Below are 23,500 nucleotides of genomic sequence, written 5' to 3'. Positions count from 1 at the left end.
AAGGGACCAAAATGTAACATTAGCTTGGCTAGCAAACAACACTCTTTACCCATAAGCCCTTGCGATGTACTTCCGGGGTTTGCGCTGCAGTAACAGTAAAAGTTGTCACCCCTTAAAAATAGCTCGATCGGCCGTTGTTTTTTTCTGGCGCTTTTGTATGAAGTTCATTCATAGGTCAAAAAATGTTACGGGAAAGAAGTTAAAAGTGTTTTAAAAAAAAAATCAATTTATGTTAGGTCAAAAAAAATGATTATCAATCATTAAAAAAGTCCAAAAATATTAAAAAATAAAGTTATAATATATGTATATTATTTAATTAGCTTTACAACTGTGGCAAATCAAGCCACTTTAGAACATTTATTGAAACAACAGAAGAACGTGACCGCCACTTTTTTCCCTCGATCTCTCCTCCACAAGTATGCAACTAACATTAATTTACATTTTTTCAAAATAAAATTAAAACTGGTCTGACTAATTTTCTCTTGATGTTTTACTGAACTTTAAAGGTTCTAAGTGGAGATTATTGGGATATGGCAATCTTTGTCATAATTAATGAATAGATCCCTGTTTCTCTTAAATTAGTATGACCCAAATAAATATTCCAGCTTCACTTTTTCACTGATATACAGGTTACGTTTTTAAAATATAACTTCGAGACAGTGCATCTGTGTAAGATGAAATAAAACATTTACCTTTTCCCCATTTCTTACAAAAAAAGTGATGTGCTTTCAGTAGATTCAACTCAGAAAGTTTCTCACAATGAGCTCTTAAATTTACTTTCACGTGGGGAATTTATTTCCGCTGAATAGATTGGGATTAAAGAAATGCTTTTAAAAGGGGAACCGATAAGTTAAAATAAAACATACAAGAAAGGTCTCACATGTACTGTTTAATTACTTCAACACTTAATAAACTGTTCTTTGTTGATAAGAAACAGAGTTAAAAAATTCTATATTAAAATTTGTTAGACTTTAATGGCTATATCCCCAAACTTGTCCAAATGGAATCAGACCCAGAAGGGAGCTGGTTTTCAAAGACAAACTATTAATAAAGTTAAAGGTTTAACGTCTGCAGGGCAAAACATGAAGCAGATTCCTGGTAAAATGAGCCAGAGAGAAGCTGTCTTTACATTTTACTGAGCAGTCTAGAGGCTGCAGAATAACTAACAAATCAGAATATGCCAATACGTTATATAGTATCATAAGTCTGATCCAAATCTCATGAATCAATGTGGGAATGTTACCTGACTCGGATCAATCGGAATGGAAAAACAACAAACTTCTCTCTGGCAGGAAATGTGTCCTTAACCTCCACAGTGTGATAACAACACTGCAACGTACACAAATAGAAGAACCAGAAAGCTTATTTATGTACTTCTCACACCACTAAAACGTTAAATAATTCAATGTGAAGCCCTCGCGGCGGCTTAGTGTCCCTGCTTTATGCCGCCGGTCTGCTGGAGATCAACACCTTCACCAGAAACAGGAAACATGTAGTAAACATTTTCATAGTGAGCACGCACACACACACACACACACACACACACTCCGTCTTCAGGGCCAGAAGACGCAGCCGATGAGCTTTGCTCTGCTCTCAGGGATTGGCCGACTCGGCTTGTTGTGCCTCTTAAATAACACCCAACAACAAGAAGACACCGTTTCAGGTCCATAGTCACTTTAGTCCACAAGGGTTGGTGCACACACACACACACGCACACACACACTTATGGCACGAAAATATCCACCTTCAATCTGAGAGTCAGTCTGGAGTCCAAACACACTTAATAGCTCTTTTTAAAGGGTTCTTACAAACATTACTGAACAAAAACATCACAACCTCCAGCTGATCGAACAGAAACAATAAAGCAAGTTGGTGAAAAAACAAATATGAAGTCATTGTGATTTGAAATGTCTGTTATATATCAGGCATGCAGGCAACCACGCTGTAAACTTCAGGTCCAGAATCTCCAGCAGGCGCTTTGTTCAGGTCCAGGAAGGAAAAAGGCTCCGAAGTCACACTTCAAGTACGTGTGCGTCAATATTGAATTTGTTCTGTGGAGAGAACCTCTGCCAACCTCCTCTGATCCTGTCCATTTAGATCAATATGAATACAAGTAACAACAGGTTAAGTTTAATCATTCATTGACAGAGAAGACGGAGGTAAGGCTCTTGAAAAAAAAAAGAAGTAAATCGTCTGTTAAGGCAAAGCTCAAAGGGAAGCAGAGTATAAATAAAATAAATGCTGCTCGTAGTGACGTGGCGGTACGATGGTGAAGCGGTCAGTTACAGCAGCGTCTGAACGAGCTAAAATATTAATACGGAAGCAGTTGAGGGCGACGTGATGATGGAATAAAGAGAGGAGATCGGCAGAAACCACCAAGATGCAGTGAGAAGACTTAAATGACACCAAAAGCATCTTTCCTCTTTGAACACTTGATTTGTTATATCTCATTTTGATCATAGTTACTACATGTTTTCCTCCATGTAACCAGACATGCTATATTTTGGTAATTTTAGATTTGGTATTGTCCCCTGTGATTAAGGATTAAATGATTATTTTGTGATTTCAAGTAAACTAACTTTTTTTCTCGTTGTGATCAAAGTAAAACTTCATCTGAATTGGATCCTTCACGTCAAACACATCTGGAGTGAAACAAACAACGACATTAAAATAACTGAAATGACGCTCAGTTCTCCAACAAGCGACCTTATTAATACTTAACACATATTCTGAACCAGCATTGAGAAAGCCCGAAATGCAGACAGATGCTGCTCGGAAAATCGGAACAAAACAAATTGTGAACTGATGCTCATACTCACTTACAGATTCTGATTATTCTGATCTGATTGAGTCACAATAAAATAAAAGCTTCTCCCTTCTAGTTCGGAACCGGGAAGCTGAACTGGAGCGAGGCGACACATGTCCGCAGAGACCAACGGACTGAACAGACAAGGACACAACTGCACTGGTGTGGCTCCTCAGTCGGCGTAGTGCATGATGGACTCCACATAGTTTCCGGGGAAGAGGCCCGTGGTGGAGTTCATCACGCCTTCGTACCAGCCGTCCTCGTTCTTCTTGATGACGTAGATGATCGCTCCTTCCTGGAACGACAACTCGTCCTCCTTGTCGGCAGCGTAGTCGTAGATGGCCACCACTAGAGGGCGTAGAGAGATGTTATTAATTATAATGTATGTATTATGTTGATTCTTTGCCTTTATTCAGCGATGCAAGTTATATCAATTAAGTACATTATAATACACATACCCAAACCATCCCCGTCCCACAATGCAACCCCCAGAGGACGTAAACTGGCATACATTCTAACTGCCGCACAGTGTACCTTTCTCATCGTAGCTTCTGGGGGCCCACGGTGGGTCCTCCTCGGCGTACGGGTCGCAGTACTCCACCACTGCAGAGTCCTCCTCTTGCTGTTCGTCCTCCAGTGGCTGAGGAGAAAGGAGGGGCTCCTCGGCCCCTGATTGGCTCTCGGCTGCTGGGTGAGGGGGAGGAGGGACGTCTGAGACTGAAGGGGAAGAGCAGATTACAAATCTAAATAAAGCACAGAGGCAACCTGAACAGATGTAAAACCAAAGTGACGCACAAATAACAGCCGGATGTGTAATTCACAGGAAGAGAAGCATAATCACATCTCTGTGATGGCCGAGTGAAGAAACCCGACTACTTACTGGACTCCTGAACTCGAGCTACGAAACCCATCAGCGGAAGCTGAGGACTGAACTGTAGGAGGGAGGGGGGCGGAGGGGAGGCTGCCAACACACACGTGCCAAAGATTTAAAATACACAAATAATCTGCCTACTTGGAGAGACATTTTCAATGAATTCTGTTGTGAGCATCATCACACTGCCAGGACATACCTGGGCTTTGGTTGTAGTAGGGATTGCCGTTGACCTGGTTCTCCGTTACTATGGGCTGACCAGTCACAGAGGGGGGGCGGCGGTATGGCAGGGACCCCCCCACCTGCTGAGCCTGCAGTCGGGGCTGAGGGCGGTTCATGCTGAAGAACTGAGGGACGGGGGGACCTGCAGGAGCACAGGGACGAGGTCACACCGAGCTCAGAGGTTTCACACTTTGCTTTTTGAACACTCAATCCTTTAAATAACTGTTAACCTTGAAATGATATTATTTAATAGTAAATCCCAAAACAACCACACACGAAAAAGCAGGATGCAAAAATGAACAGTCAGCCGAATTAATCCAGTGGAAGAAGTTTGAGGAAACAACTGTGTTGTTGTGCATTCATTTAAAAACCTGCGGCTAAAACCTGAAAAAAAGAAGAAAAAAAGTAACTGAATCTCTCTTTCTGGGATAGGAGACCCTTGAAGTACACCGTGATCTACAATAGATTGCAGCATAACAAAAGATTTGACAAAAAAAAAAAAAAAAAAAAAGAATCAGCCCCCCCTCCCCCCCCCACATGAAAATACAACACTTATTGCAACTTGTATTGAAAGTTCAACACAAAGAGTTTCTTCATAAGAACGGAGGAAGGGAGCAAGCAGGCGCCAGAGGTGGTGGTGGCGTTGGAGAAACTCACCTTCGGCGGGTGATGAGGAGGAGGAGGAGGGGGAGAGTGGAGGAGGAGGAGGGGCAGGAGGAAGGAGAGGAGACAGCTCGCCAGGAAAAACAACTGATTGGACATCAGACGTGCCGGGGGCGGGGTCAGAGGCCGGAGACGTGTCGGAGGGTGCATTGGATTGTGGGTTCGGTTGAGGAGGGGAGTCGGTGTGTTGCGTAGATGAGTTTGGTAATAAGGGTGCGCTGGGTTGCGTTAAGGTTGTGGTGGAGGAAGAGGAGGAGAAGGAGGAAGGAGTAGGGGACGCGGAGGGAGAGGAGTTAGGGGCAGTGGAGGAAGAGCTAGCGGGTCCAGCAGTTGGAGAAACTTCAAAGAAGAAGGGAGGAAGGAAAGGAAACGAGAGAGGAGACAAGCAGGAAGGGGGGTGAGAATCATCATGTAGTTCATTAATAATACCCAGCTCATTTATACTCGTATTGAGGGGTGAAAACAGAAAGGGACAGAAGAAAAGAGGTCAAATCGGAAAGAAACATGCAGCCAAACTCCTGACACGCAACAAAACCATTTCAGTGTGTGTGATACCTGGGAAGGTGGAGGGCGGGGAAGGCGTCGGCACGGCGATGGGGATGCCCACGCTGCCGCTGCCACTGTTCTCCCTGCTGCTGCTCCGACCGCTGCTGCTGTGATGGCTGCCCCCGCTGCTACCACTGCGCGCGCACACACACACACACACACACACACACACACACACACACACACACACACACACACACACACACACACACACACACACACACACACACACACACACACACACACACACACACACACTAGGTGAGGACAGACACAGTCTTGCAGAGAGGAAATGGCTAAATTACATGTGGAAGTTTGTATGTTTTGCAGTGTAATCTTGTGTAACATTTTTAAAAGCATAATGAAGAGAAAAGGAGGATGTTAGAAGCAGAAAGAGGAAAAATAAAAAAGGCAATGAAGACGTCAGTAGCCTGTAAATGAGAATATATGAGGACAAAAGCAGGGAGTCGAGTTGATGTCAGCACAGAAGCAATGAAACACCAATAAGATAAAAACACAGGCTCCAGATCAGGACACACAAAAGGTGAAGATTAGATGGAAAAGATTCTAATAATGTCTGTCTATTTCCAGCCAGAGCACCAACAAGCCCACACAGTTACATAAACTGCAGAAGAGAGAAAATAAAACGATAGGAACTGAAAATGAACCCATGAATAAGAAGGAAATCGGTTAGTTGAAGCTGCGGTGGCGAGTGTTCACTCAGCAGTGATGGCCGCCACTGCAACGCATTTGTACATTTGTACAAGTATTAAACATTTAGGGTTCACTGCAGGGCAATGCCACCTCACTGCTGAATACAACCACAGAGGAAACACGGGACAGAAGCAGATTGAGATGAAGTTGGGCAATGAAGTCAGAAGAAAGGAGAGTATTTTTAGGACAAATGCAAAAATGCAACCAGCTTTGATTGTTTGTATTTTTTGCTAAAATCAATCAGTGATCCCAGGCTAGACACACGGTGGTGTTGGTTTTGGCCTCTTTGTAGTTGATTTTAAGAAAAAGCATCTGCCTTTTCTTAAAATAGAGAAAGCGTTAAAGCAGGAGGGAAAGCCCAGAGACCCGGTCCTGGCCGCCATGTTTGCACGCGGCGCCCCCGGCTACCTGTATGTTCGGGGTCGATGGTGCAGGGTGGCAGTGCGGGCCGGACTGGGAGCCTGTCCCACGGCCACATTGTTTCTGGTGGGACTGGAGACATAGTCGTTGGGCACCACTGGGGGGCGCACCGGCTCCAGTGTCCTATAGGGGGAGTTCTTCCTGCGCGTGTGAGGGGTAAAAGGGAGGGAGGGGGGTCAATGGGGGGAGAGGTTTACGATGAGAAGGTCAAGAACCACTCCAGCACCACGGATGCAAAACATTTAAGAGCCTGGAAACAAAAAAAATGTCATATTAAACCAACACGTGAGCTGAGATTTGATTTTAAGCAACTTGTATTTTCAAATCGGAAAAATAACGACGACATTTGACATTTGACATTTTACACACCTTCTGCTTCGGTTGCCTTTGGTTTTCTTACTGGTGTTAAAGTGGCGCAGTTGGAAAAAGGTGATGTCACACATTTTAGAGCAAGAATTTAATTAAAAGGTGATGACAGCTGTGGGTTTATGTGATAAAACCACAAACCTGATAAAGAAGATAATCATTTGATTTACTGAGTGTTAAAACTAAAGGAGTAATAAATATTATGTGTGTTTTGAGGCGGCAGAAATGGAGCGTGAAAAAAGCGACTGAAATGACGACTGAGTTGAAGTATTATTTCAGCATACTGAGTAATTTAATTTTATGCTTCTAGTTCACTACATAATAGATTAAATTCTGATTATCAACACAAGAGGGCTCTGTAGCTCCAACATGCGCAAAGAACCAGCTCAGACTAGACGGCATATTCTAGGATTAACGGTTAGTCATAATTAAACTGAACATGACATTAGAAGCTCATAGATTTCAAGGTAACAGGGTTAATTAATACAAGATAATTATTCATAAGAGATTGAAAGCTATCTCTACGTTAGGGATGGGATGGGATTATCCCTCTTTGCTGTCAGAGAAGGGGAGATATCAGCTAAGGTCATGTTTAAAAAGTCAGGTATTTTTAGAATATGACTCCTTCAGCTTCACAAACTGTATAGAACAAGGACCCGCGAGCATCAGCACAGAAAAAAAAAGACCGAAGACAAACAAGAGTAAGTTTGTTTAGGATAAAAAAAACACCTTGACTAGTGAACATCTACACTTAGTCCGGCGTATCGTGTGTACAGCTTATGACGTGTTCAATGATTTAATACTATGCAAATAAAAAAACAAGAATAACATTAGACAAGAACAGTTATAGTGTCAAAATGATGCGTTTATCGAGTGTTATCGAGTGCATGTGTGTGTGGAGGCAGAAGGACTCGGGCTGTGGAAGATGCCAACACTCTGCGGTGTGTTTGAGGGACTCGGCTTGTTAACGACAGTTACATTTTACTCCCTTCGGCGCCCTCAAACACGCTCCCCACTTATTCTGCAAATTACATTTGTATTCATACGTTTCATCGAGTCTCACTGTCCGCGCTGCCGCTTAATCAGGGATTATTGTAGAGAACGGCCGACTGATCAGCAGGTAACGGACGGGGGAACAGGAAGGAACACAACAACAGAAGGTCTGAGGTGGCACTAGACCAGCTGGCTACCTGGCACCTCTCACACACACACACACACACACCGCTTTGAGAAATAGCTTGTCCCCGAAACATTTCTCTGCTGGTTGCCCGCCAATCACGTGGTGACGGCAGGACTTCAAGAACCCACTGACGAAGAAGTGCGGTAAATATATGAAGTAGAGGTGCAGGTAGGGGTTTGGTACCTTTGGACAATGATGCGCCAGTTATTCCCCCCAGTTTTCAGCCTTCATGTTTATCCAAGTCTCCGAAACTCATCTCCCACCCTTCACTATATCACGCAGGTCTTTCTATCTCGTTGTGGGTTTTAGGTTTTGATCCTATGGGACCACATAAACTGAATTTAAGTCCACAACCCTGTGTTGTACATTGGCAAGAAATCCACCTCCTAACCTGAACTAACGGGCCACAGGAGAGAGAGACTGAATTAAACCGAAGTTAAAAGATCGAGGAAGGAAGAAAAATCTAGATGAAGATAAGTAGGGAGAAGGAGAAAGATACAGCTGGGTGACCTAGAACACAACGCATGACGTTACTCCTCTTCCTCTGAGCGCTACGCTTCAGTGTGTGTGTGTGTATGTTCGTCCCTTGTGTGAGGGGTTCCTGCAGCGAGTTTATTACAGATTAGACCCGGCAGAGGGGGATGACATCACACACACACACTACGTTTGTCAGCTCAAAGAGCGACACATCTGGGATTCTGCGAGAGGATTTTTGTCGGCATAATCGACCATTTGCATTTGAAAGAGAAAAAAAAAGTTATTCAGACGTCCTTCACGCATTCAGAACAAACATTGACGCAACGGAAAACCGATTAGAAATAAAACCATGAACAAAGAAGAACCCATGTCAGACGAGAGGAGCAGTGTACAGGTGTGTGAGTGTGCACATCAGGTACGTACCCTAAGATGCCCTTTCCTGCCCTCGGAGGGCTGGGCGGTTTCTGCGTGGGGGGGTTGGACCGGGACAAGCTCAAACCTAGTTTCATGTTCTGCTGCCCGTTGACCTGAGGAAAATACATGAATGAACATGAGCATAATGACTTTTAAACTTCAACAGACTCGTTTTTTTTAATGTGTGTGGGTTGGAACTGTGAAATGATTTAGTTATTGACACAACAACCACGAAACTATCACAAAATACCCACTGTTCCAGCCAAGAACCATGGAGACCTAATCTAAAATGATCTCAGACTGAGCAGTACACGCTGTATGGAACAGTCCATACAGCGTGTATATTTCTTTCCAACCGTACGCGCAAAATCCCTGTAACCAAAGTGAGAATGAAGAAAATCTGAAATGATTGCATGAGAGTCTACGGAGCAGAGACCATTACTTATCAACGCGGTGCTGTGATTGGCCAGTCTGGGTTCCAGGCCACCAATTACACCAATTAAGTATTAAACATACAACAGTGATTATTTAGGAGCATGCAGAGGAGGTAACGTGACAGAAGTGGTGGATAATCACGGTCTGATGGTTATTTATTTGTCATTTAGAACAGAAAATCTCTGTCGTTCTTAGACAAAAATATTACTAGGCATCACACGCTTCTACCTAGCAACCAACTGGACCAATTGTTCCCTTTGTTTATAACTGACATTTTTCTTATGTCGCTTCACTATAGCCATTTTTCCCTCCATCATATACACATGAGATCTATTATCCTGGTATTATAAACAGATGTGTTTTTTTTTTTTTAAGCCTTACCTTGAACCTCAACAACCACTTAATGCAGCAATGAAAGCAATGGGGAAAACAGGAAGAAGAAGAGGGAACAAAAGTTGTTCTCGAGGTAAATGTCAGTGCAACCGCATCATTCAAACATTAACGTGAGGTAGAAATACCAGGAAGACAGAAAAAGATCAAACACAGGCAGACCGATAAAGACGGAGGAGGCACAGGAAAATAAAACCAAACGGCTCCAAATGTTAAGTTGCACTTAGGTGAATCAGAATGACTAAAAGTGCCACACAACTTAAACCATCAGTTCCTGTGATATTTTAAAAAGTCTAAACTCTACATGTCACCATTTAGCGGCACAAAAGGTAAAAAAAAAAAATAGCATTATTACTCTCAGCACCCTTATTTCCGTTGTTATTCCCACCTTCACTCCGTGTCCAATGTCGTCCAGCACGTTGTAGTCGATGGTCTTCCTGATGAAGCGCACCGGCCTCTCTGGATTGGCCGGTGCAACTATTTTATGAGAGCGGGTCGTGTTCTTATTGGTGGTCAAGATGCCGATCTCCCGCCTCGCCACCTTCTCTTTGTGGATGTCAACGGTCTGTAAAAGTTTTTAAAAAAAGAAAAAAAGAAAGTGTCAACCACATGGCGGCACTGGAGGTTCATCATCTGGAGAACATGAATGTCTACACAAAATGTCATGGCAATCCATGTGGCAGTTGTTGAGATGTTTCCATACTAAAGACTCTGCTACTGATGGAGTCAGGGATTGGGTTTGGGTTATACACGGTTCTTAGATAGGTTAATCTGTTCGTTTGTTGACACAAACAGAACCGATAGAAGGATGAAGGTAAGATATTTACTGGGACATTTGCAGTACATTGCATCCCAAAACTTACAGATGTATAAATGACAACCGTTTTTTGGGAGGGTTTCTGTGTGTGTGGATTGGTTTAATAAAGTGCTCAACAGTTCTGGAGACACCGCTTTGTTTCCCTTTAGAAAATGAGCGGATTATAAAACGGGCTGAATCAACTCCATTATGGTAAACACATTCCTTCCTACGGTTTCATTTCGTCTAAAAAGACTGAAGTTTCGGGAGCCCAAACGTTCCCTGTACTTGGCGTCAGCCCAAACCTCTAAATGTATTCACCGTGAGAAACGGGAGAGGGAGTGTGTCTTCATGTCTTCACGCTGGTTCTACGCTCTCACGCTGACGATATTTTTGGAGTTGTGCATTTCAATGGGTATGAAAACCTGTTTCTCAAGTCAGAACCAGTGTTAATGGTACTTTCAGTGCATTAGAAGTACGTTTATGGAAAGCTTAGTGGTGGCAACACCACCACTGTTGTTGTTCAGTAAATATACATTTTCTTGCAAATACACACACACATCATGAATAAAACCTCCATGTTTTTCGCACACCACATGTCTCAGCACACAGCGAACTGGACAACGATACGAAGGTAATTGATTTGTGAGATACGGAAAGAGTCACACCTCTATTTTGGATACGCAATGGGAAAGGTGACAGTGAGACTGCCATCATCACCAAGAGGCGACGCGTTTTCAGCTCTGAATACGTCTTCATTAGATGGTAGTTTCTAGAATTAAAAGCCAATACAGACTTTATAACACAAGGTGACTGATTTTTTGTTCATAAAGTGAAAGACTAAACATTTAAACATCCTTCAGACAGATATGTTTGTCTTTACATTCTTCATCATTCACATTGTTGGCTGATTTCTACCACATAAAATGGCCAATGGATTATATAAGCTCTTCTCACTTTTGGACTTCATGAGAGGGAGCCTCATGGCATGAAACGTTCGCCTACAGAACAGATGTGACTGTGTCTCCTTGAACTGAAAGCAGTAATTATGACGTGTAATCACAGTCCTGGCCTAACATAACAGAGAGAAGCGTCTCATTATGCCTGCATGCAGAGCTTATTCTCATTATAGTAACTATGCGGAGGTCTTAGAAGGAGAATGGATCCTCTGTACCACTAAAACTCAAGTTTCTTTTTTATCCTTTAAGCACTTGCTGCTCCGAATAGGGACAGTTGTGCATTTCAATGTTTAATGAGTGAAAATTCTTCTTTTCCTACAGTTGGTTCTAAATAATGAATCTTAGCAGAGTGCAGCAGTACTTCTTATTTATGATGTGCGGGTCTTTCTAAGAATATGAACGCAGTGTTATAGAAATGCCTCAACGAGCACAAAACCGAAGCGTTTTTTATTCGATATGGAGTGTGGTGAGATGTGTGGGTGCAGAGTGTTGTGTAGGCCTGATCAGACATCTGGTGATGCTTCACTCCTACGGGTGGCTTTATTTGTCTGAGCAGCTGACAAACATGAAGAAGACTCTGGGGTTTTTTCTCTCTCTTCCTAGTTGGTATTCCTCTAAATACTCAGGTAAACCGTTTCCTTATAGAGCAACCGGACACACCTTTACATGGAACATTTACAAACCTGATTACATCGGTGTGATTCTAAGAATCAAAGTTGTACTTCTAACGATTTTCATATCGCAAATCAATTCATTTCAGTCTAGTTTAGATAACTAGCTGCTGTTTTAAACCAGTGACGGCTGCTTTCACTGGCTATAATGACCCCGCTCACCAGCATTGATGTATTCATCAACGTATTCAGTGATGGTTCATAACCCCACCAGAGTACATCAATATTTACATACATAAAAACTCATGTGTGTAACACACAGGGTTGGAAACTATAAATACACATCTCTGCCCTTGAGCCACTTTTCATTGTTAATTTACTTCGGCAGTTTATTGCTTTTGCCTCCTTTGGGGTTTTGTAAGTGCAATATTCTCCTGAGAGGGATTCTGGCCCGCTACATGACGCAGTTAACTGAGCAGCGTCCACAGAGCGGAGAACATAAGCGAGACCGCATGCATACATGATTACATATCGCGTGTGCTTTCACCCATGAGGGCTCTTCCCGTGAATAACAGACCTACGCTGCGTCCATGCAAATGAAGAAAATGCTACGGATTTTTAGACTGAGGACGACCACTGTTAGAATTGTGAGGACTATGGGCTGCAGTACACCCAGAGGAGAATTTGGGAAATAGAAATAAATACAAATGAAGCAAACAGGAGGGCGGGGGTCCTGCAATGCTCCCACCAGACCTGTGAGATGTGGTTGACGGAGCTTTCCATGCGGCGGAGCTGCGAGGCCTGGATGTCCAGCATCTGTAGCACGTTGTTGGCCAGCGTGTTGATGAGGTACGCGACGCTGGCCAAAGACTGGGTGGTGTAGCTCTTCGTCTCCTCCAGGGCTCGCTCCTTGTCTGCTGACTGCAGAGAGAGAGGGGGGGGGGGGAAGACAGATTTAGGACAGGATCCCACGGGGTGCCACCATTTTATTCACAGAGGAGCAGAGGACTACGGTAAAGTGGCGGATACGACAAGAGGGCGGAAGTCCTCGCAAGAGCAAAATCCAGTCCCCAACATGCTAATTATGCTTTCCCTTCAGCTTAATTTTGGACGTTGAGGGTTAACCCCTAACCCCCCTGGGAATAGCTCTAAATGACGGCTGAATCGTTGTATTTTCTCAAGCAAAATTATGCTTTGACGATCCTCGTTTCCTCTTTCCGACAAATGCACTTTAATAAATGAACCATATTATCGTCCTAATCACGGCCAGCACGATACCCACGTACGGCTTACAGTTTTTCTCCATTGGTTTGGCTCAATTCTTGAAACAGAAATTACATTCTCAAAGCTCTTAATGCATTTGGTAAAATAGCCTATATGGTTCAGCACAACTACATAGATCACCTTCAAAAGGTCATATCTCACCCAAAACAGTTAACTCAAGCTTCAAAACCAAATCATTTTCTCATAAAAATAGTCAGTGCCCCCAAAATGAAAAGTCCTTTTGTCATTGTTTAAACACTGCAGGTCAAAATGTTTAGTTGTTTTGTCACTATGGCAGAGGACCATTGAAATCCCTCATGTCCACCAGTCTTAGCCCAGTCCTTCATTGACAATGGTTACTGTACTGATTTTTTTGTCTAGCTAACAGAATAAAATAGGATTTTAGGGTAAGATTAGCCTCCAAGGTTTGACATCACACATTGCACTCATACTACCGGAAATTGTAATTGCAATTATCATTCACAAACATAAAATAACTTCCATACATCAGAGTAAAAAGAAAATATATACAGCATAGTATACTGTAAAATAAACACAGAAACAAAAAACAATGAAAATTATATGCGGCCTACAGTGCTGTAAATAAAGCTGGTTGAAGAATAAATAAAATAAAGTTCTAGTTTCACCTGACTGTCAATTGTTACTTCAATTCAATACTGTGAATTTATCAAATGTTCCAAGGGATTCATATATGGTATTCATGGTATTATGTTCTTGAGTAATTTTGACAATTGAACAGACTATTGTGCATGTGATGACTTATACAATGAAATTACGCTGAGACGTTTTGGAGCGAAAAACAATTAGACTGAGAATCAACAATCAGTTTAGATCAACAAGATCTATTCACTTGGAAATTGTGCTAAATGTAGGCTACATGTACTTAATCATTTGCAAATATGTACTGAGACATTGAGATATGTACTTAGACATTTGCAATTTACCCAAATGAATGAGAAATTCAATTCTGTATTGAGAAATTGCTAAGTTGTTTGGAGGTTTGTCCATGTTGTTTTGAGAATGTCATTTCTGTTTCAAAAAATGAGCCAAACCAATGGAGAAAAACTGTATTAGAAATATGGAAAATGAATATCACTATACAGGATTGCTTTGAGTTGTTCATTTGTGTGTGTGTGTGCAACATGTATACTGTACGAGTACTTAATACAGCAAGGACAGAATCCAAAATACACACACTGATAAATGTGTGTGTGTGTGTGTGTGTGTGCTGGAGCATGATGTAGGTCAGGTCTAACTCATTCATGCCCGAGGTTGACAAGAAACACACTGACACCAATGTGTGTCTCTAATACACACACACACACTCTTACGTTCACACATTCTCACAGTCGGACCTCAGAGTTCTTTAATTACGTGATGACTAAAAGGAAATACTCGATTTAGATGGATTCACATCCACTTTTTGTATTCCGAATAAAACAGAACAGTAGAATTTTTCAGATTTGATCGCATTGCTCAAAAGGTTTCTGCCATTTGATGTGCACAATATCCCAAATGATGTTAATATATAGTAAGTATACAAAGTGGTGAGGTAGAGGACGGCTGGCATCCAAGAGACATGTCTAAATTAGCTAGCGCTCAAGCACTCCTCCAGGCTCAATCTACAACCCTTCAGTCCAGTCTTCTGTCAGTGTTTAATCTCCTTATCAAATCATCCTCATTACATCTCTTATTTTCTGTCTCCTTCTCCGATCAGCCATCTGATGCGCTATTAGCCGTGACCTAGTTGGAGGGCTGCCTCTCTGGCCTGAGGACAGCACAGAGCATCAGAAGTGCACACACATATTTCAGGGTTTTTTCCCTCAAATCCAGCTGTAAGAGGTTCATATACATGACTAAGATCGGATGTACACATATGCACGCTCTCATTCCTCTGACCTCTTTTTAAAATGAAGATTAACTCAAGTCTAACGGTTGCGTTCCAGCTGTTAATTTCTTTCAATATTGTCATAAATACAGACGGCGCCTTCCTTTGTATGACGTTGTATTGATTGATTGATGGATTTATTGTAGTTCAAGGGTCTGTCTCTGTGTGTGTGTGTGTGTATATATTACAACCGTAGCAAGCATTTGATTGAGAGACACAAAGAGAGCAGAGAGCGAGCGAATATGAAGTTATCAATAACATTCTACGTGTATATGTGTGCATTTGGTTCCAGCTATTTGTAGGGCAATACGTTCTACAACTCCTGATTTAAGTGTCTTAAGGTGGACTCTTCCCACAGCAGCAGGACACGGGCCATTTTTGATGCAAGTCATGTTTCCTTTTCTACATATTTCTGAAAATAACAGTGAAAACAGTAAAAGAAGTACCTCTATGTATTTTAATGTAAACGTGTCTGGGAAAAATGATTGGTGCTTGATGTAATCTATATCTGCAAATTACAGCCATATCTGTCACATGGTCTGTAAGTAGAGACTCTGCATGGCAGTTGGTGAGAGTGGGGGATCTGTGTGTGTGTGTTTGTCAAAGTAAGACATACCTCATTACTCTTTAAAAGAGGTATTCTCTTTGACTTTGAACCAGATATATCCACGTCCCCAATGCTGAAGCATTCATCTTAAAAACACATGCACGCACACACGCACACACAGGCACAAACACCTATTATGAAGCAATGTACATTCAATCAGATAATTATCACGGGATAGAACAGCTCACTCTAGGTAATATGAAATGCCTCGATGGACACTTCTGAGCAGTGCATCTTCTCGTCTGACACAAGAAGATGAAACACAGAGACAAGTTTCAATACAAGGACTGAGCTAGATGCCTTTAAGCTGCACGCATGATGAATGTCTCCTTGAGTTAAGTTTTGGTGAATTCATGCATTCAAACCAGTTCTGATCTCAAGCCGCAGCCCTTTAACACACGCACGAAAACCACAACTCTAAACGGCTAAATTGGACTTATCATTTAATTCCTTCAGACAGGCTGTCAACTAGTTAAGTCAATTTTGTTTTACTAAAAACCTTCAAAAATAGTCTCTCTCCAACAGGGATGAAATGTAAAACCATCACGGGATCCAGTCAGGTTTACAACGGCCAAGCATCCGAGAACAAACCAGTCTTTCCAAACGCCCCCGTAGGAGCTGTTCCTGGCACCAACGCTGAAGGTGGAGGCTGATACTCCCTCAACTGGAAAACCAATCGCCATGGTTTCCAAGTTAAAATGCGCACACGCACAGACACACACGCACGCACACACAGCCCGTGTCCATGTCCAGCCCCCTGCCGTGTTACCATGTGTTTTCAATGAGCAGTAGGAGGTCAAGTTACATTATGACTACTTCTGCTGAAAGCTAACTAGTACCAGCTGTGGAGGACCCAGAAAGGGGATGTGTGAGTGGGGTGTGGGGGGGCAAAATCCAAATTGAAAGTTTTGAAAAATGATGACACGGCTGTTAGATGCAGTCTTGTTTTCCTGCTTCAGATCACCCAGTTCTGCATATATGTATTTATATGTATTATTAGGGTTATCTTAGAATGCAAAGAGACTTCTTGTGCAAACATGTGATGCTTCGGTCATCTAATATGTCACTAATAGTATAATGATGAGCAGCTGCCCAGCATTAACCAAATGTACACTCAACTAATCCTGACCATGTCTGATAGCCTGAGACGGGGCCACACAGGGCTTAACGTGGGTTAACGCTGAATCAAAATATTTAGTCTATAAAACAAGATCAAAAGCTCAACTGCTGGATTATGTAATAGCCCACATCATCTGCTGGCAGCGTGAATGTAGGCCATCCAGTGGGCACTGAGTTAGCCCTGTTAGGCCCCATTTGGGCATTGTAGTATGAACAGGCTAATGAAATAGAAAATGTATTTTCATGCACAAAAATGTGATGTGAACAGAATTTTTAGTCATTTATTTCACTGAGAGAAAGGGAAGGCAATATGTGACAGGGGAAAAAAAATAGGTAAAAAAGGTATAGACAAAAGGAAAATGAAAAGTGTGAAATGAGAAAAGAAAAAAAGAGAAAAGAAAACGAAAGAAAATGGGGAGAAATCATTCCCTAATTATAACAACTTAATTTTGGCTTTAGAAAAGGCTTCGTTAATGCAGCTTGTCCCTTTGAAAAAATGTGATAAAAAATGAACAGGTGTTCATTTAAAGCCAACCGAGGAGAACAGTTGTCCAAAACAGTCTTTGCTGCCCACACACACGGGCGCGCGCGCGCACACGAACACACACACACACACACGCGCGCGCGAACACGCAAGCACACAACAATTACACAAGAAGATATTGTTCAGCAAAATGTACAGAACTGGGAAAAAAGAAGATCATTTCCTCACCAAAATAAAATCAACAACAACCTATTCGAACGCATCGTTGGTTTTGAGAGTATAGTTAAGTTTAAACGAGGCAATCTGTCCCCACAGCGGACTCCCTCTGAAACATCTCCATGTGATGATTCCCTGCTTGTCTGCACTCATCACACTCCCCGTGGAAGATGTGTCAGGTCTTTTTGAGATGAACACAAATCGATCTTTCATTCGGCATCCATGGAATACACCATTTCAGACTAAATCACGGCAAAAGATCTACTTCAAAAACGGAATAACCCTCTTAGTTAACATTATTACATTCAAACGGTCACGTTTCAGAGAAAAACCTGTTGAAAAAAAGTTGAATTTCCATAAAAGCAAAGGTGGTTGTTGAAATCTTTTGAAGCCGAATTGAGTTTGAGATTCAACCGTATGACGGGTAATACATTTCTATTCATAATGCTGCGTGACTTTTATCTTTTATGTAAAAACCTAACGGTCACATACCAGAGCTTGGAGCTGTCATTCCATCACTACACTCTCCGAACCGCCCACTCCCTGCTAACGTCCCCCCGATTTGTCATCTTTTGACTTGACACATACATCTGCCGTTTAAATGCTAGCATGTACCTGGACATAGTTGCTCTCGCAGTACTCCGCTACTCTTTCCAGGTTGTTAAAACTGTCCAGTAAAGCTCTCCGTCCTGCAGGAATTTCCTCCTCCAGCAGCATTTGTAGCTCCGCCATCTTTGCATGGTTTTACTACTAACGGCCGCGGCGCGCGCTGACTGGATGTATCCCGCTGCCTTCAGGGAACGTGGGCAATTTCCCGACTTTTACCCGACGATGGCAGGAAAAAACGGGAAATTGGAAATGCTCCCAGAGTCGTGACTTCCAATGAATAAGAGCGTGCTGATCAGGAAATGGCACACACGTTGCCAGTAATCAAAATAGTTACGTTGAGTTACTAATGGAAACGAAAAACGATGTCTCCAAGTTTCTTTCAATGACGCATCTTTTAACTCCAACGGTTTCAATGGAGCGTTCAGGCAAACTTCGTCAAAAGATTCGACCAAAGGACGTAAATGAGATAGGACTACTTAATGCTAATTGACAAGTTTAAATTAGTGGAAGTAGTATTTTAAGTAGTAGGTAAATTGTAGGCTATTTGGACTAGGCAGAGGCTATCATGCAACAGAGGTTCACAGTGTTCCTCAGTTATATTGGTGGGGATTTCATTACAGCATCATTAAAAAATGGGACTCATTTAGGCTCATTATGTTGACTGACTGCTGGAGACATGCAATCACTTTAGTCAAATAATTTGTCTCTAATTTGTTTCTTAGACCAGCGGTATGGGGTCAGATCTGTTTCAATAATTGCAAATGCACAAAAAGAACGACTCACAAATTCAAAGAGAAAAGACTGATCAGAAAGACTGATGTGACCCGAGACAGCAGCACCATCCTGTGGTCAAACGCTGTAAAAACAAAAACAACTGTAAAGATGTACATACTCTGTATTTCTTTATTTACAAAATAAGCAAAATAAAGGGCTACATAACCTTTGGTACAAAAACACACATTACATGTACGGGGTCGGCGCTTTTCACGCGGGGATGTCCAGAGTCTCGTCTCCTCTTGGGAAGGCCTCCACCTCCATTGACATCAAGAACTCTGCAAAGAAAAACCAAACCATCACATCAATCATCAGGAAACCATCACCTTAGTGATTGTTCATTCTGTACACACTTCCATCCGGGGAGAGGGATCCCTCCTCTGACTTTCTCCCCATACGGTTTCTTCCCGTTTTTTTCCCATGAAAGGGTTTTCATTTTATGTTTTTTTTCCCCCTGTGCTGACGTGAGGTTTTCGGGACAGAGGATGTCGCATGTGTACAGAATGTAAAGCTCTGTGAGGCAAATTTGTAATTTGCAATTTTGGGTTATACAAAATACAATGAATTGAATTAATATGCAAATGATGAAAGGTGTGAAGTAGTAAATATCCACTGAATTTAACCCAATCCAGAATGACAAAGATGATGGTGTGCATCTTCATCCAGGGATTGTTTGGTTTAACATTAAGTATATTCACACTATTGAGAGTTACTTCAGATTTTAAAAATAATATTTACGTTCACAATAACCTGAGAGAACTTTGTCTTTTAAATACCTCCAGTGTGCATCCGTCCTTTAATTTGCTTTGATTCATCTTGCGAGTATTGTACATCACCGTATCCCCACCCACCTTCTGTGTAGTCTACGTCGGGCCGGGTGGAGACCACGGCCCAGGACAGGCCCACCAACATGGCCACCACCAGGTTCACCACGATCCACGGCCGCAGGATCTGCTGCTCTGACCCCGGGGGCCTGCAGGAGGGGAGGCAGGAGACGCATTACTCGGGAGACGTGACGCGGTACAGCACAGAACGTGGTTTTGGGTCCTCACCACAGAGTCTGGTTGGCTGTGGGGTAGAGGTTGATGCGATCGCTGGTCATTTGCTGACTGAGGGACAGGATCAGGGCTATGAAGTACACTGGGCACAAAGAGAAAGTTATTTTTTGTTGTTGTTGTTGGGTCATCGTCGTCTTCGTCCCAAGGCGTCGTCTTTGTCTCTCGCGTCACTTACGGAACGAAGCCAGAGCAGCAGGGTCCAGAGTGAGGAAGCCTCTCAGCGCCATGGAGGCTTTGGCCAAGTTCACCCTGCAGGTGAGAGCCGACGTAAAGCGGTCGGTCACAAATTTAACCCCATTGTTCTACTCTGTAACTTTCACGCACACACACACACACACACACACACACACACACACACACACACACACACACACACACACACACACACGCAGGGATCCTCTGACCTGTCGAATGCCGACACGGTGCTGATGGCCAGCAGCAGGTAGAGCAGGGACTGAGCCGGGTAGGCCAGGAGGTGATACTGCTGCAGCAGGTTGGGCAGCGTGGTCATCTGCTCGCCGGCCAGCACGTACACGACTATGATGTTCCACACCGCGTAGCCGGCCAGGAAACCGTGAGAGAACAGTCCGATCACCCTGAACACACACACACAACGTGTAAGAGAGGAGGTGTTTTGTGGTGTGTGGGTGTGTGTGTGTGTGTGCGCGCGCACACACCTGAAGCCACTGTGGACCCTCAATGCGACGTCTCTGGTGTTCCAGATCTGTCCGGGGTCCAGGTAGTCGTCCATCAGCTCCGAGTGACGGTTCTGCTCGACTCGCTCTGCTTGGAAACGCCCTGCACACCACACGCACACACACACACACACGCACACACACACACACACACACACACACACATGCACACGCACACACACGTAAATATATCTTTATATAATACAAAATATAAAAATAAACAGACAGCGGTGGTCGTTGCAGACACACCTGGTGGAGCTCTGTACTCTAAATGAGTTCACCTTTCCTAGTTGTGTGTGTGTGTGTGTTTTGTCTTTTCTTTCACACTCACTGTTTCTCTCCACAAAGACTTTGCCGAGCGGCTGGCTGTGTCCGTGCGGGGCGGAGAACAGGGAATGCTGGGGGATCGGGGACTCGGCGTCCGTGACGAGGTCGTCGTCCTCGACCAGCGGGTCACTGTTGATCTGCTCCGCCGCCTTGGCCTTCCTGCCCGCGGGATGCAAGGGGAGAGGCGTTTTCTCCAAAGGCACTCGAACGCCAACGTGCAATACGTGCCGTGCCAACGTTCTCACAACACATTAAGCTCACTTCTTCCTTTTTGTCTTCCTGCTTATTCCTGCGGACGCCAGTTCCTCTGCGTCCACGTCGGGCTGCGCCATGTTGCCGTTCGGCACGTCGGCGTGCTCTGCTTCCTGATCTGAACACAGCCCAATGTGACCCTTCCATGCAAAGCAAGCCTTTGCCACTTTGCTTGCAACAATGCATATTACTGACAGTCACCTTCACATTTGATACCTTAACCCTTCTCAATCATTCGTTCTGTCTGCACGATGTGTCAGTTTATTATACAAAATGAATTCAAAATATCTCAAAAACTACTCGATGGATGAAATGTGGATCAAATATGATCCTCTAGATCTTTTTATCTATTATGTGAACATTTAATTCCAACAGTAACAACTGTAAAATACTTTAAAAAACCTTAAAAATAATAATAATAGTAATATTGCATTGTTTTGACCTATAGTAGACGCCCTCTTCTTTTTCTTCTTCTTCTGTGGTGCAGCATCGTGCGGCTCCGGGGTCAACGGGTCCCTGCTGACAGAGTGGCTTCTATTGGTCACTTCCTCCATCTCCACCTCCGCGCCAACTGTTGAGGAACCGGACCTGTTAAGAACCCGACAGAAGAGAACAGAACGTGGCGCGGAGCTGCAGGTGAACTCCTCTCACCGTCCCCCGGCTCCTCTGCATCCACGATGTCCTTCTTTGGCTTCTTCTTCTTGCTCCTGACGGTCGGCATCGGTCTCTCTGTGGTGGACGTCAGACAGTTCAGAACACACACCCCCCCCCCCCCCACACCCCCCGTGGATCAAAAACCCATTAGCCGGATCTTTTCTCCAGGTCCGGAGGTTTGGGTATTTAGGTCAGGTAATTGGCGTTTAACGGGACCTGGCGGTGGCTGCGTCTGACTGAGCCCGTTTGAGATAAGTGGATTTAGCCTGAGCTCTGCCGACAGCCGGTGGAAACCAACCGCAGGGAATCATTTAAGTGTCACCTGAAGAGAGTTCTGTTCTGCTCTGTAATCCAGCACAGGAGACAGGACGGAGCGTCATTGTCAGCGTTTCTCGCTGCCAGTTGGGATGATGTGGACTTGATCACTGCGTGAACTCTGGGAACCAAAGTAACCTGCATTTTGGTTTTTAAAGTCGCTTTAGATTAAAGCGTCAGTTAAATGACACGTAATGTAATGTAATTCTAGTTCTTGTTCACACTTAACTGAAACGTGACATTTGCGTCACATTTGGCCATTTGATACTTTCATCTGAGGCTTACTTAACCTCAAATGTGGGCATTAGTGTCTTCATCTATTCAACATTGAGGAAGATGAGGGTGGGATCAAACCACCTACGATTAACAGACTGTTTTCTAAAGTGATGAAATGGTGGAATGAAAAGTTAAAGTCTCTTGATACACATTCCCACCCTCGGTCGAATAATACAGTTTACAGTTACAGTTTACAGTGTTTTCCATAATAACTTAATTCCATTCCTTCAAAATAAATATTTCTCAGACATGTCAGTCCATGTGGCTCTTGTTTAAAGGCCATAACTTGTTCATTAGCTGCCCTAAACAATGTGTTTACTGTTGCATACCGAATGTCATTTGGACACACAACCCCGTCTTAACATGGAGCCATGAACTTTGACCCTCACGCTCATGTATCCGTCCTTGCCTTGTGCACCGTGGGTTCTAATAGCACCACAATACCTGCACAACAGGGCTGCATGCTGTGGGACATCTTTGGCATCAAGCATATTTTCTAAAAAGGTATTTACAGGTGTATTCCTTTGATTTAGTTTCAGTGCTCACCTGTGCAGCCGACTTGTTCTGCGGCTCCGAAGAAACAGACACAGTCGCCCCCCCCCCCCCTCCTCCTGTCTCTGATCTTATCGAGCTGCTCTCGTTAAATCCCAAAAGATGGACCAAAGGCGGCTGGTGCACTTTAAAATCTTTTAAACGCGTGCGGCTTGAATGCGAAGTAAGGGGGTGAAGCAAGGGGCCGACGGCACGGCGAGCTTTAAGACTCTCGGGTCTTAGAGCGGCAGGTGGGTCACGCGCTGAGCCGAGGCCGCCTGTGGTTGGTCGATGGGACGTGAGGTCACCTGCTGGTAGGGCTCCAGAGTAGCCACGGAGGCTAATAATCTCTCCTGTCAACAAATCCAAGCGCAGGATTAGTACACTGGTGTTTATATTTTCGATTGATTTCCCTTAAATATTTCAGATACCAATTTTCTTTGGTCGTTAATGCGGCAGAGTGCTTAGAACAAGTCTGTCCAGGTTCAGAATTTAGTCGTGTGGTCCTGGGATCAGCTCTACACCCCCCCCCCCCTCCCAA

The 23,500-nt window shown here is 43.6% G+C and overlaps 2 protein-coding genes across 5 annotated transcripts; both read right to left on the bottom strand.

Annotated features, from left to right (window-relative positions):
* Positions 1 to 876: 876 nt before the first annotated feature.
* Positions 877 to 18,342, bottom strand: LOC119229046 (abl interactor 2-like). Of its 4 annotated transcripts, none has more exons than XM_037489133.2 (12): positions 18,084 to 18,336; positions 12,624 to 12,791; positions 9,893 to 10,069; positions 9,496 to 9,513; positions 8,689 to 8,792; positions 6,231 to 6,383; positions 5,118 to 5,242; positions 4,557 to 4,901; positions 3,877 to 4,041; positions 3,687 to 3,767; positions 3,341 to 3,523; positions 877 to 3,154 (listed from the first exon to the last, which is right to left on the bottom strand). In XM_037489133.2, the coding sequence occupies exons 1-12, from the start codon at positions 18,198 to 18,200 to the stop codon at positions 2,979 to 2,981; spliced, it is 1,812 nt and encodes a 603-aa protein (XP_037345030.2). In that variant the 5' UTR covers positions 18,201 to 18,336; the 3' UTR covers positions 877 to 2,978. The 4 variants fall into 4 exon arrangements, with proteins under 4 accessions (XP_037345030.2, XP_037345034.2, XP_037345031.2 ...); XM_037489137.2 differs by lacking the exon at positions 18,084 to 18,336 and adding an exon at positions 17,961 to 18,062; XM_037489134.2 differs by lacking the exon at positions 9,496 to 9,513 and having other exon boundaries at positions 18,084 to 18,342.
* Positions 18,343 to 18,987: 645 nt separating this feature from the next.
* LOC119228829 (transmembrane protein 237A-like) lies at positions 18,988 to 23,014 on the bottom strand. The gene is made up of 11 exons (XM_037488773.2): positions 22,975 to 23,014; positions 21,835 to 21,912; positions 21,626 to 21,754; positions 21,193 to 21,301; positions 20,936 to 21,090; positions 20,587 to 20,707; positions 20,314 to 20,505; positions 20,085 to 20,158; positions 19,904 to 19,991; positions 19,703 to 19,824; positions 18,988 to 19,129 (listed from the first exon to the last, which is right to left on the bottom strand). Exons 2-11 carry the CDS (start codon positions 21,902 to 21,904, stop codon positions 19,062 to 19,064), a joined length of 1,128 nt encoding a protein of 375 aa, XP_037344670.2. The 5' UTR covers positions 21,905 to 21,912; positions 22,975 to 23,014; the 3' UTR covers positions 18,988 to 19,061.
* Between the last annotated feature and the right edge of the window lie 486 nt (positions 23,015 to 23,500).

The sequence above is a fragment of the Pungitius pungitius genome, chromosome 10 (genome assembly GCF_949316345.1).
Source record: "Pungitius pungitius chromosome 10, fPunPun2.1, whole genome shotgun sequence".
Taxonomy (NCBI): Eukaryota; Metazoa; Chordata; class Actinopteri; order Perciformes; family Gasterosteidae; genus Pungitius; species Pungitius pungitius.
The sequence above is the reverse complement of the archived record's forward strand: the minus strand, read 5'-3'. Positions and strand labels throughout refer to the sequence as shown.